Genomic DNA, 14,221 nt, shown 5'->3' with positions numbered 1-14,221 from the left:
AAAGTTAATTGGCAGCACATTGTTACCATATGTGGTGTGCAAGAGAAGCACTGAAGTTTATTTAGGCATCAGAACCAAAGGAGAGTGGAATATTACTGCTCTTTATGAGGATTTTGTGTTGGCCTTGATTATGAAGGCATCCCCAGCCTTGATCCTCCAGTGTGCAGCCTGCCCAGCACAGCACAGCCCTCTGCAGCACGGGGGCACCCGTCTGCCTCCAGCCCATTTCCCAGGAGAAACTCTGGATGCACTCTGCTTGCTGTGCTTTTGCTTACTAATCCTCAGCATTTTCCTTTTCCATGTTCATATGCTTCTCTCTTGAGTAAAATTTTGCAGGCTATTTCTCACTGCTGAAGCACAACCCCAAGCCCAACCAGCCGTGCTGCTGCTGGGTCACACAGATGTGGAACAATCCCCTCGCTGCCCCACTCGTCCGGCTGGATCACTCACAAATCTTCAGTAAGAGCTTGGTCTACAGGCTCTGATTTCCACTCCTTCCATTTAAAATCGGAGCAAAAACTGTAGCAAATTTGTATCACCAGGGCCTTACTCAGACTCTTCCCTCTTTACCCTGACAGCAATTGCTCCTGTTGGAGCCTTTGCACTTAGAAAGCTCTAAACTTTGCAGTGGTGCAGCAGAATTCACTGAAGTGTGAAGCCCCAGCAGTTCCATGACAGCAGTCCATAGCTGATGTTTGCAGTAAAATTGTAGCCACAGGCCAGGAACTCTCTCTCTGTTTTGAATCCCAGACAGAATCCCTGAATCAGTGTCCTTGCACAGACCGCCCAGGCTATACTGACATCTCAGCCCCACACAGGCACCTGCAGAGCTCCTGTTGTCCCATCTGGTGGAATAAACTACAATTCACACAGTCTGCTAGGGGTCACGGGCAAACACTGCTTGCCTTAAACAACCATAAACTATTTTTAAATGCTCAAATCGACTTTCGTGAAGTGAAACATCAGGTTTCAATTAAGATGCCTTCATTTCCCAATCTGATGTGTGTTAAACAACCTATCAAAACCTCATAAACTGCAGTTCACAGCATTTTCATTTCCGGATTCTCTCTTCTCCTTTCAGTTTAGGCAATAACTTGTGCATTAAAATAATGTGTTTAAAAATAAAAATAAATTGGAGAAAAATAAAGTATGATGATTTTTGTCCTTTATTGGGGCAGCACTCCTGATTTTCTGGAAGACATATCAAGACCACATTGTTCTAAGGGTAAGTTCTGGAGAATGCAGAGAGATGAAGTAAGTTAATTCCTAGCTGACTGGAATATTTGCAATAAGATCCTTTCAGTGCACAGAACAAAAATCCAGAGTTCCCAGAATCCCATGACAGCTTCTGAACACAGCAGTGCATTTTTCAAAAGGCCCATTCCATGTGGCCGAATCTGTCTGCACATCTTGCATTTTGCATTACGAGAAGGAAATGTCTTATCTTGAGGCATCCACCCATCTGACTCGCACAAAACAAAAGTCTCTAATATTCCAGAAGTCTTCATGACACAATTAGAGCACAGAAAATGAGGCACTATTCTGTTTAGTCCAAATCCCTGCTGTGACACAGCAAATCTCCTGCACTGATAGCAGTGGAAGGACAATGCCAGGGGCAGACCAAGCAGACCTTGTCCAGCAAAAGTGCTTCTCTCTGGGTTTGTCAGCTGTTCTAATGTGCCCAAAAATGTCACGTGTGGTCTCTATCAACAACTATATCACATGTGTACATGAGCAATTTACCTACCCAAGTAATACTTACTCTAATGGTTGATATATTACGTAGAGCAAATATAAATAGGTTCTGAGGACAGTGTTGCAATGTGAGATAATCCAGAAAACCCAAGTCACCACCTACTCCAACACTAACATTCCAAAAAGCTGCACTGGGGGTGAGAGGTATGAGAATGAGCATTAAGGAATTTTGTTAATAAATATGAGCTAAAACTGTCATTTGCATTGCTTTCTTCTGTGAGTTTTTACGTACAAAACTTGTTGGGATAAGACCAGAATTTCTTACCAAGGGCCTCATAAAGCAAACCTTCACCCTCTTTTACTATTGGCCTGGGATGCAACTGCACAGTGGCTTTCAAGGCACTGCTGAAGTGTTGATGATCCCCCCCAAAAATCCTTGGATCAGGAAGGTTCTTGCCTGGGTCTGAAGGAGTCTGAGAGCTGTCAGTGTAACAGAGCCAAAGTCCTTCCCTTTCAATAACCAACAGTGGAGACCCATAGGGAAAATAAGAAATAAGAACAGTGTAAGCCTCCTCTGCTGCTTGGTCTCACATCCTTCTCAGAGGTTTTGCTCCCTTTGCTTTTTACCTACCCCTCTGCCCATCAGGCCGTTGTTGAAAGGCAGTCCAATGAAGCTGAAAGCTGCTTCCTGGATGAAGTAGGGATTCAGGATACGTATCTCATGAGGTTCCCTTGGGACACGGGTTGCCACTGACTTCCAAAAGCCATCAGAGGCACTCTGGTAACAAAAACAGAAACAAAAAGGAAAAAGAAAGATAAAACAACAAACAGCATTACATACAAAATATAGCAGATTTCTATTATTTTATTTAAAAATATATTATAATGCACTATTGCAGCAGTTCCCACTGTTTCTGCTCACTGCCACAGGGCAGTAGTATGACACTGTAGGGGACCTGTGTCTCTTGGAGAGGTGGCAGCAGCATGGACTGATGCAGTTGAGCCAGTCTGGATAGTAACTGGGAGGGAGACAGACAGGCCAGTTCTTCAGCATGAACTACCCCCTTCCTGGTGCCATCTTTTCATCTTATTGGCACTTCAGCTGGTTTGATCCATGGATTAAGCATTCCAACACATCCTGTGATCACTCCCACCTGCCTCCAAGGGGATACACCATTGGATAGCAAATGCTTTTAAGAACATTCAAAAAGAAAAAAATGACTGTACAGCCCTACTTGCAGTGTGAGCTGCATGCTTCCCACTTTATCCTAGATTTGTCCTCCCCTGTTAGGTTTTATGTGAATTAAGCTGTAAGCTCATACAGAGCTCATCTTGTCTTGTGAACAGTCATGAATGTTCATAGCATAAGGGAAGAGACAACTAAGTATGTCTATTATTTTTACCCAATTCAAGTTTTCACTCTGCACACATGGAAGAACAGTGGCCTTGATGTGTGCTGCACTCCTAGACAGCCTTGCCTGGGGAGGGGCTGGTGCCACTCTGCCACATGGCTTCCCATCCTTGCTCAATGATGGCTTTGCATCATTGCTTCCCATCATTGACACCTTTCCAGGTGTCAGCAGGCACAGCACAGAGTGCCCCCAAAATAACCAGAGGCTCTGTGTTCACAGGACTTAGGGAACAATTGCGCTCCAATGTTTCACTTCTGTTTGGGTTAATTCAGAGCAAGGCACAGGGAGGATGGAAGGAATTTTAATCTGCTGACCAGCTTCTTGGGCAGGATAACCTGACTGAACACCTCCTTCTTGAAGCATTGAGCCATCTTCCCTGAGATCTCCATGACAAGAAACAGTCACTACTCTACATAAAAAGGACACACTCTGGAATTCATTATATGCACCAGTTTTAGGTTGCTTGCAGCTTAGCAGTGACTTTACAGCTGCTCTCAAGGCACTGATGAAAATGTTGATTATCCACTGCAAAATCCTCAGGAGCTTCCTCTGCCCAGTAGTGATCACCCCTGTAATTAGGGACTGGAATTCTGCCTCAGCCAATGCCTGCTGCATTTCACACGCTCCTTGTCCTGTGCTCAGCTCCTGTGAACTCTCATGCCACGTGTTGCTAGACACCTTACAGAGTGTTTTTTATGGAACAATCCCATGGATATCTTTAGCTGCTGAATTTTGAACCCTGAAATTGAAACTTTGGCAGATGGTTCGTGCTACAAAAGGCATTGACAGAGCAAACCTGAGGAGGGTGCACACTGTCATCCAAACCAACACTCTAAGAAAGCCAAATCCCATTGCTATCTGTGCCTCCTCAAAACTGCCCAAACATAATACACTTTTGACAACTAGGGCAAGCATCCCATGGGTTAAAGTTCACATTTCATCAATGGCCAAGTGCCCTTGGGACCCTAAATGGAAAAAATTCTTAATTATCACTCATGTTCTTTCATCATAGTAGAATTAGAAAGAATGCCTGGTGTCAAAGTAGTCTAACACTTTCCATTACAATAAGACATTTTCAGCCACTGAGGGATCCCAGCATTTAAAAAAAAAACAGAAAAAACCCCTTTACAAATATTAATATAGTCCAGCATCCATTTGACCAAGGGATTTGAGGGATTTGGTATGCCAGCTGGGTTTTGCTTCCTTGTGAAAATTCATTAAAAATTGGATAAATATTAAACCTTTGGAATTTCCTAGGGGCATACGTAAAGTAGAGGCCTTTCAGTTCCAGGAAAGGAGAGGGAGGGGAAAAAAAAAAAAAAAAGGTCACAGACTCCACTTGCATTAAGCATGCTCCAGGTCTCACAAAAATGAAGATGATAAACAAAAATCGTGAACAGCTACTCATTCAGTGAAACCATCTTATCATGGGTTTAAGCAGGCACACCCTGGAAAAATAGTGTGTGACCTTGAAACTAAAATAAATTTATAAGTTCAATTATGATTTCACATACACCTCTAAATATGGCATTGCCCAAATTTTGTGAACAATTCAAGCCAAAGGTCTGAAAGCTATTTGAAGTGGACAGAAGATGCCTTTTGGTTGGACTTACACGCCACAGGAGATTCTAAATAAGTTCTGGGATTTAAGTAGGTTTTATACGGCTTTTACATTACACATAAAACATTAAATACAAAAGAAAAAGAAGTAAAGTTATAAACATTTGAGAGTTTTATTCCTTGCTGCTGCTGGAGCTGAAAGAACCAGACATACCACTGCTGTCCATTTTCCCAGCGCTGTGTGAACCACGAGGATTGCACCTGGGCTCCTCTCAGCTAGTTCAATGCCAGTGCAAAATAAATGTGGGTGCCTATCCCTAGCTGGAAATACAAGTAGTCTGCTTAACTCCCTTCTATTTAGCTGTTTCTCCTGCTGTTCTTCATGACTATTTCCCTAAGCATTTCCTTCAGCTATCACACTGCTCTGAAATTGCTCTGGATTCTCCCTTCTGCCTCATTTCTATTTGCTCTGTGTTTTTCCCTGTAGCTTCACTGGGCAGATCCCCTGAGATTAGTTTTGAGAGACACCTGGGGTAGATTTTCATTTAGGCGCGTTTTCCCGCTGTAGTTTCTAAAACAATTACAGGGAGGAACAGGGAGTCTCAGCAAGCAGCTCTCACTTCCACCTATACAGCAGGCAAAGCCCCGTGCAGTGCTAAAGAACCAAAAACTGTTTTCCTGCCTTATAATTACTGAAACCCCAGCCTTGTGGTTCGGCTCTCGGTGCCCCGTAGCCCTGAGCTCCCCTCTCAGCGCTGTGGTTTTGTTCTGCAGCTCGTCACGGGCAGGCTGCAGAGCGCAGCACCAGCCCCGGCAGCGCAGCCCCTGCCGAGGCTCCGCGCCACCGCTGCTGCCGCGCCGGGGGTGCGTGTTCCGCCCAATTGGACCCAGATGTTCAGAGAGGTTTCCAAAGCAATTACTTCCCGTCGGGAAACGCTGTCCCTTTTTTTGGCTGGGAGGAGACCTGAGGAGCAGCAGGCATTAGGAGGGAGGGCACGCTTTTCCTGCCAGATTCGGGAGCTCAGAGTCGCAGTTGGAGGCTGGGGGCATCCTCTGTTGTCCGCTGCAGTGGCTAAACCTGCAGTGCTTTAGGGTGGGCTTGTCACAATGAAATAACTCCTGTCCTGATCAGCACAATGATAAACAGTCAGAAAATGAGTCTGAAAACTGCTTAGGCAATGCTCCTGCAGTGCCTCATCACCTCCTGGTACCCAGGTGGAAACCAGAAGATCCTTGTGTTAAGCTTCCATTGTTATTACTTGGTATTACTGTGCACCCAGAGTCCCAGGCACAGATCAGTACTCACAGTGCCAAAGGCTGCCAAAAGAAGCTTATCTGATACAAGCATAAAGAAACAAGCACCACAAACAGGCAGACAGAAGAACATGACTGAAGAACAAGCCTATGAGGGCCATGGCATTTTTAAGCAATCTTTGAGTGTTTTCAAAATTGTATAATTGCAAAGGACATCACTAAAGGCTTTAGAGGAAAGTATCTTAAAAGTACAAAAGAATTTACATAGGCCAGGGCTTTCAAGCCAGTCTCTTGTACAGTTCTCACCCAGCAAGAGAGGCAGAAAGAGACACCACCTCTATAGACACCACTCCAGGAATAAACTGGTACAGACATAACAGACCAAAGATAGCAGATTAGGAAGAAGGGATAAAAAATGGCAGAGCTCACCAAATAGCTCCAGGGACAAGACAATCCAGCTGCAATCCCTCATTCTGTCCATTTGCACAATACTGAAGGCTAATAGGTGCAGCCAGTTGCAAACTATTTTTTGTCTCCACTCAGTTTTCCATCTCCTGTTCTCAGATTTACCAAGGCAAATCATTCTCTAAAATAAGATATGGAATCTCAGAGCCTTAGCCAAGAAGTACCTCAGTGGAAAATACAAACCACTAGAAGCAGGCTGAGTCTCCCACAATAACATTTCTAATGTACTGAGCAAAGAGAGAGGTAATGCCATTGCATCCTGAAGATACAGATGCTGCCTCTTTTGTGCCTCTGTGGCACTACTGGATTTAGGAGTACAAGCAGCACAGCTCATTGAGACTTCTATCTCTGATGGGAAGGGGACAGGAGGATTGCAAAGGTCACTTACATGCAACATGAAGTCTGGGTATGCAATACTTTGCTGCAGAGCAACCAAATTAAGAGACTTGAGAGGGAGCCTGTGGTAAACAGAGATTACTGCTCTTTTGAACTCTGCTAACACCAGAAATGGAGAGGAAGAAGGACATGAGGCAAAAAAAAAAAAAAAAAAAGTCAAGGGATGATGCACCAGTCACAAGACCTCACCGTGCCTGTGAGCACATTGTTAATTGGAATCTCTGCCCCCACTGAGGCTGGAATGTGGTTTATTCTCTGCCCGTCATCCACAAGCTCTCACTGTCACACAAACAAGGAACAGCAAAACCACTGCAATCCATCTGCAGAGGCTTTTGAAAGGTTTCTGCTCAGGCATGACTGGATTAGATGTGAAAGGTGTGTTTCCACTAGAAAATAACCATCTTATCAGCCAATGCTGCATTTCTCAGCGGTCAAGTAGACACAGAGGCCTAGAAAATGCTCTTCTACAAGTGGTAATATAAATGAAGTTGCATCATTTGCACTGATTATCAAAGCAGCAAGGAATTTTTAGCAACAAGAACAGAGGTGCTGAGAGCCTGCAGTCTGGGTTAATTGTCAATTGCCAGACCCACTAGCCCACACTTCAAGCATATTTACCCAACTTTCTCAAAGCTATGGAGAACCCCTCACCATCCTCTGCACATGGCTCTGATGGCCAGCATTTGTTCTGAATGAACCTATCTTCAGTTTCTAGAGACTAGAAATGTTCTAGAGACTAGTTCCATTCTTATCTGCTCCACTGAAAAGCTCTTATTCTGCCTGAAGTAGGAGCATTGCTCAAGCCTTCCCCTCATCTTCTCTTTGCTCTGCTGTCAAAAGAGATGCAGCTCTTGGATTACCCAACAACATGATACTTCTAATTTTTTACCAGTTTTGTTTCTTCTCCCAAGGCACTCTCCCCCAGACCAAGTCTAAAATCAACTGGCTGTAATTTACCAGGCCATTTCCCTGTCAATATGCTCCATATGGCAACTGCATCACAGCACCTAGAAGAATTCCTGACAGGTTATAAAGCCCAGAAATTTGGTTTTACTAGTGTTTCTTAGTGTGAAATGCAAATACTTTTTATACCTAGCAAACAAAGGGCAGCAAAGCATGATGGAGACAAAAGCACCTCAAAACATAGCACTGCTAGACCTTTTTTTCTTTTTAAAGCAAAAGTATTTTCTTCTTTGTTGATAGAGTTGAGCTAATAGCTCACTACATTGGCTAGAGATAAGTTTCTTTAGGCTCGATAACCAAGTCAAAAACCACAAAAGAAAGGAAACTTATTCCAAGCAGCAGCTGCAAACTTTAAACACTGTGCCAGACATGTAACTTCACAGCACCCTGGCTACACATGAAACTGGAAGCTGTCCCGCGCACAGATACCGGCTCAGAAAGCAGCAACTCCAGTGGTGACAAAATCCACCTGGGACATGAGGGTGGCACTAGTGTGTCACACACCAGTTTGCTGTAACTCAGCAATGTGGTCATTCCCATGGATGTCAGGAAGTTTCTGGCCTGTTTACCTGCAAACATATATTGTGAATAAACGGATAAGCATATTCAAATAGACCTACTGAATTTCCAGCTTCATTTGACCTACGTAACTGAGTGCCGCAGCCAACCCAAATACAGACGCGTGGGCCTCCTGTGTGGCTGGTCTAATACCAGCTGCTGTCTTCTGATTCACAGGATTAAACAGCACAAGGCCAAGACCAGCTCTAAGGAGTCAGGAGAACAAAGCTATTTTTATGACATGTTGTAAATGAAAAGGAATTCCTCTTAAAAAAAAAGTATTCTCATGGTTTTATCCATGTAACTGAGAGCAAAATGTGGTTCACAGTTGTAAGATAACAAAATGCCATCAAAAAATAGATTGTCCTGTGAAGAAAATGGAACTTGGAACATGTCAGAGGAGCTGCAGAAAAACTGAAGATTTTTCTGATGAATGCTGTTTCAGAAGTTGAAGCATAAATGATGGCTCACATACAGTGTGTCAGTAGACGTGTCTTCTATGTACAAACAGGGTCATGGATAGACTGTCCTGCAGACTCTTTTGTTCAAAATGTAACCTGGATTTTGAGCCAAAATTTGAAGAAATATTCCTGTTCTGAAATGTCTTAGGAAACATGGAAGTTTTAGCGAAAGGAATGGATTTACGTTTGCTTTGTGCTTTTTTGTCTATGAATAATTATCCTTCAATGAAAAAATATCTAAAGTAGCAGAATTTCAGAAAAATCCTGAAGAAGAATAGGCTCTATATCATCATTATATACTGGGTGTTTTATTTCCATAAAGGACCAGCTCCTTTACTTCCTTACTATTTTTATGACATAGTTTATTAAATGTCATGCTCATATAAAATCTATTAAAAGGATACCAGGGCTGAAAGGGTCAGGTCCATGTGTTAGTAATTGCTGAAGTAGGACTGCTGTGCAATTTCAGCTCAGGATTGCTGTTGAGAACACTGACTTTCCAACCTTCCCACAAGATTTTTCTTATATCACCATGTATCTAAGGGTTTTACAAACCATACTTTCACATTTAGAGCATCTCTGGAATACTTGGTGTGTTTAACATCTCCTCAAGAGGAACCCTCAGTGTCTGTATCCAGGAGACCAATCTTCCTCCTCGCATTTCCTCTCTGCTATCCACGTGTTCTGCAGCTCCTACAACTACTCATAGAAGGCTGAATGTCTTACATTACAGAAATTAATCCAAATCTCAGTCTTCCCTCTCCACTAGATAGACAGCTGTGTTCTAAGCAAGCCAGGATATAATTAAGCAATTAAGGATAACATCTGCACAGGAGAACTGAATTAACATTGAAAATGCAATGTTATTTTTTTTGCTTTTTTTAACTTTTGGCAGCTTGATATCTGTAATCATACAGCACTTTAAAAAGTCTTAAAGTGCCAGTGTTTTAGGAATTTCCTGCCAGTTATAAACCCTTCCTTTCTCTGCTGTCCTCATCACTCCTGTTCTTGCCATGTCCCAGACCAGGCTACTACTCCTTCCCATTGCCTAGATGGCCAGGAGGAGGAAAGGGGTTCCTGAGAGTCCAGGAGATGTTCCCTGCTCCCTGGTCTGCTGCCCTTGCCCCAAACTCTTTGTGGAGAAGTGACTGACGAGAAAATCCCACTTAGTTCTTACATCCCTGGAGATATTGCATCCCAACTAACTGGTGGGAGGACACCTGACAGGCAGGACAGGGACCCACAGTAGGACTGACAGCGTCTAACAGCCCCCATGGAACATCAGACCAGGCCCTGGGATGTCACAGAACAGCAGGAGCCACACCAGGCTGAAGAATTGGACAATGTCTGCTAAATAGGGTGGGAGACTGTATTTTTTTTTAAACAGGAATACAATGGTACATTTTCAGCAGCCTCATCTTAAGACAGCTGAGTAATTTCAGCTGAACTTTCCGGCTGTGCCAAACATGTGGCACAGAAAACATCAGCTCAAAAATGCCAGTGTAAAAGTGATAAAGCATTTTTCCCATCACTTATAACAGAAAATATGAGGTGATCCCAACTATGATCCCAACTACAAGCTCAGCTACCTGCTCCACTTACAACCATATGCCTGCTCAAAAGAAAAAAAACTGAAAAAGATTTTAAAAAGCTGTCTTTGCAGGCTTGGGTGACAAAGCACAAGGGCATCCCAGGACATCCATAAGCAAAGTCTTTTTTGGGGAGCTGAACTGGTTCATGAGTTTGAATACAAACAGCAACTCATTAAACAACACATATTTAGGCTAAATTCTTGGCACATTACAACAAAAAAAGCTAAAGGATCACCACAGGAAGAATTATAGCCTAAAAGCCCTCATTGCTTTCTGAAGTTATCTCAAAGTAAGACTGCAGGGAAATTTTTACATTGTTTTAACAGCAAGAGTACACAGAAAATCTGTCTCCTCCTATTTTGGCATCTTTGCTGAAATGAGAAGCCAAATCATTTGTATATTCACTGAGTGTTCATATAGAATATATACAAATTATTCAGTGTACTCTAAGAGGAGAAGGCAGAAAGGTCAAAATAACAAGAAACTGGGAAGATTCCAGGAAGCTCCTGCCCTACTTTATTTTCTAGACTTGCATTAATAATTAGTGCTTTACAGAAGAAGAGTTTTCAAGTAAGATTATTTAATATTCTTAAAAGATTAGAATTTAAATAAACCATAATCTAAACAGAACATTTACATTTAAAGAGTTTTTTTTTCCAAATAGCAGAAGTGCTGATTGCTTGGGCCAGGCTCTGTATTTTCTGTCCTTGTCAGTTGAGGGCAAAGTTCCTATAATCAAAAAAGGTCAGAATACAAGAGATGGTCAAGATGAGAGAAACTTCCAAGTAGACCTACCAAACTCTTGTGCACCCAACAATTTGGCCATTTTCCTCCAATTTTATGCCTCTGACTAAATAAACAAATAAAAATAAAGACACTAACAGTTTCACAAATCTGTCTTAATTAAGAAGAGAAGAAACACCCTCAGACACATGGCATAAAATCACAACTGCAAGAATAGAAATACTACCAAAAAAAAGTCAGGTCTTTCCTGAATCCCTCTTGCTTGCTGCCTTCATATGGCTTGGTCTATTTTCACTGCTGTTGTCAGGACAAGTGTTTGTGTTAAATAGCTGTGAGTGTTGAGGCAGGGGTGCTGCTCAGTCAGGAGGGGAAGGATTTGCACACAGGAGCATCCTTCTCTCCTGCAGAAAGAAGCTGCCATTCCTCTTGGGTAGAACCAGGAGCACCACGCACAGCTGGAGCACAGGGGGAGAGATAAATTTGGGAAGATAAAAGCACACGGGGAGTTTAGTTACCTCAGTGTTTATTACAGCAGACTGAAGATAAAGGTCAACCCCCTGTCCTGGAGCCCTCAGTGCTTCGAGGCAGAGAAAATGTTACAAATTGCTCAGACAGCTCTAACTATGCAAGTAATCCATGGAGCCTGCCAAGGAACACATGTGTTTCAGGCATAAATCGTCCAATCTATTCCTTTCTGAATTAACATCTGTCATCATGACACCATTCAAAATGACTGAAGACTGGATCATATTAACAACCACACATATTGGATAAATATTTACTGTTCAGACTTTCTCTCCCCACCACTTTAAATAAAAAATGCAGATAGCAAAATTCCTGGAGCTGTGAAGGGGGAGTTTCTTTTCAGCCACTGACAGAAAGCATGTGATTTTATTTACAAAATCAAACCAGTGTTTTCCCCCTCCTCTGTGAGTCTTCATACCCCACACCGGTAAACTTACAGCATCCTGTGGTGTTGCAATGCTCTCCAAAGAGCTCTTCAGGGGAATTCTGTTATGCTGGAGGTTGCTCACCTCAGAGATTCCACAAAGCCTTCTCCCTCTGGATGCAGAAACAGATCTGGCTAATTGTGCCCCAAGAAGAGAAAAATTTGCTGTGACCCTTGCAGACAACTGGATAAAGCAAATAACTTACTTCCATGACAAGCTGTCAGGTGCATTACTGGCTTGCTACCCTGCTCCACATAGTCAACAAATGGGTCATGGAGAGTGAGGACAGGGGGTCCCAGAGTCACAGAACAGGAGGGTGGGAAGGCAACACGAGAGTGCAGCCCTGTCTTTTGTACTCCCAGCACACAGAATTTTCCCAGATACTGGATCAAGTCTGCATTACAGAAAAAAGATATCAGCAGTCAGTGCTCCCCTCTGCGAGTATATCATCTGACAATTGTAAGGACAGATTTGTAGGAAATTATGTGTGTTAAGACTGATTCCATCCAGTTGAGCTTCTACCCACCACATTCTGCTACTTCTTCGCAGCATGGCTTGAGAGACTGAGAGAAATCCTGCTGAAATCTTTCTGGATATTCTGCATAGCAGGGAGCAGTGCTCCTCCATCAGCAACTTCTCCTTCCAGTCCTTTACTCTCACACTGTTTGAATGGAACTTGACCAAGATATCCAGTCTTGATTTCAGGACATCAAGAGCAAATTCATCAAGCCTGTGGGGCAGATGTAGCAAATATACTGATATAAATGTGCTGCCTTTTTTGGTCGTTTGCCTAGCTTCAGATACACTTCTTCCTACAAAATTAAAAAGTCTTGTGAGAAAAAATGTTCCGTCTAGGTACAGAGAGAGACTACAAGTAAACCACCCCAAAATCTCATGCATAATCTAAATAAATTGAGCTCCGTAACTAAATAAATTGAACTCAAATCTCTCAGACTAAGGGAGGCTTTGCAGACTTCAAATGATTCCTGTAGTCCTTTACTGAAGTGTTAACACAGAACATCTTTATTCTACTAGCAGTTGCATGAATAGGCAACACCCTCTGGGTGACGTCTCGGTTTCACTGTTGGCGATGTCCTGGCACTTTTCCCATGTGCTGGATTCGCTGTATGGAGGAACATCTGCTGCACATGTGGGCCATGCAATACCCTCAGCAGGCATGGGCTGCATGGGTGGCAGAACTACCATGGCTGGGTGGGACAGACACACACCTTGCTGCTGGAGAGGCCAGGTGGAGGTGAGGCCATGCAAGCAGTGGGAAAGTTGGGGGATATCCGAGAGCATTGTGGTGTGAAAGGGAGCACGACACAAATCCACAGGCAATCAGGCCATTTCATTAGCTCTGCTGTTTAAGGAATTGTGTGCGTTTCATTAAGATCACCATCAGATTTACTTTCTTTACATTGGCTCAGCTATTCCAATCAAGGCAGGCAACCTGAGTTTACAGGCACTGTGACCTTGAAATGCACCTATCGGGATTTGCATAATACTGGTGTCTGAATATTGCCAGGGCCTGCCAAACAGAGTGAGTGCAACATGAGCACCCTCCTGGTGCTTTTTCAAGACAGCTGCACTAGCTCTTCAGCTGACCCTCACACTGACTTTTCAAGATGTGGAAAAACTGCAACTCTAAATTGCCCATCTTTGGTTGAGAAGGAAGGAGTGATCAAATATCTAGGAGAGAGCAGCAACTGTCAGTTGTATGGCAACAGGCATCAGAAGAGATTAGATGGTGACAATATTCGGAAGAAATGGTCTCAGGATAAAGCAGGATGGGTAGGCAATCCCAGAAAGGATGTCTGGGGCAATGATACAGTCTTTTCAGGGGTAAATCCTGTTTGGGTCTCTTCATTTAAGAATGATGTACAGGAATAGAAACTAAAGAAATAAAAATCTGACTGGAGCTCTCTGGTTTTCACGTTACAGCTGGGATTACTGAGCCAGAAATGAAGATGATTCTGTCTTGGCAGATGTGGGATAAAGGTTCTTTAAGGACTACTGATGCCTAGCATGGCTAAATACTTCTCCTCCATTAATAAAAGTATAGGGCAAGGATGACTGGTGTTAGGTAACAGCAAGCAAAGCAAGGGACAAAAAACAAAGGACAAAACCCATCCATACTGTGGAAAAGACTAGAAGGGCAGACACACCAA

At 43.1% G+C, this 14,221-nt stretch overlaps 1 protein-coding gene across 19 annotated transcripts in view; it reads right to left on the bottom strand.

Moving 5' to 3' along the window:
• The window catches only part of ST3GAL3 (ST3 beta-galactoside alpha-2,3-sialyltransferase 3), a 183,185-nt gene that overhangs the window by 24,394 nt on the left and 144,570 nt on the right, over positions 1 to 14,221 (bottom strand). For all 19 annotated transcript variants that reach the window (XM_068199119.1, XM_068199120.1, XM_068199117.1 and 16 more), the window contains one exon: positions 2,327 to 2,473. In XM_068199119.1, the coding sequence (XP_068055220.1) occupies positions 2,327 to 2,473 (147 nt within the window). The remainder of the gene's footprint in view (positions 1 to 2,326; positions 2,474 to 14,221) is intronic.

Source organism: Anomalospiza imberbis, chromosome 9 (assembly GCF_031753505.1).
Source record: "Anomalospiza imberbis isolate Cuckoo-Finch-1a 21T00152 chromosome 9, ASM3175350v1, whole genome shotgun sequence".
Classification (NCBI taxonomy): domain Eukaryota; kingdom Metazoa; phylum Chordata; class Aves; order Passeriformes; family Viduidae; genus Anomalospiza; species Anomalospiza imberbis.
Note: the sequence above shows the minus strand (reverse complement) of the source record. Positions and strands in the feature narration are given on the sequence as shown.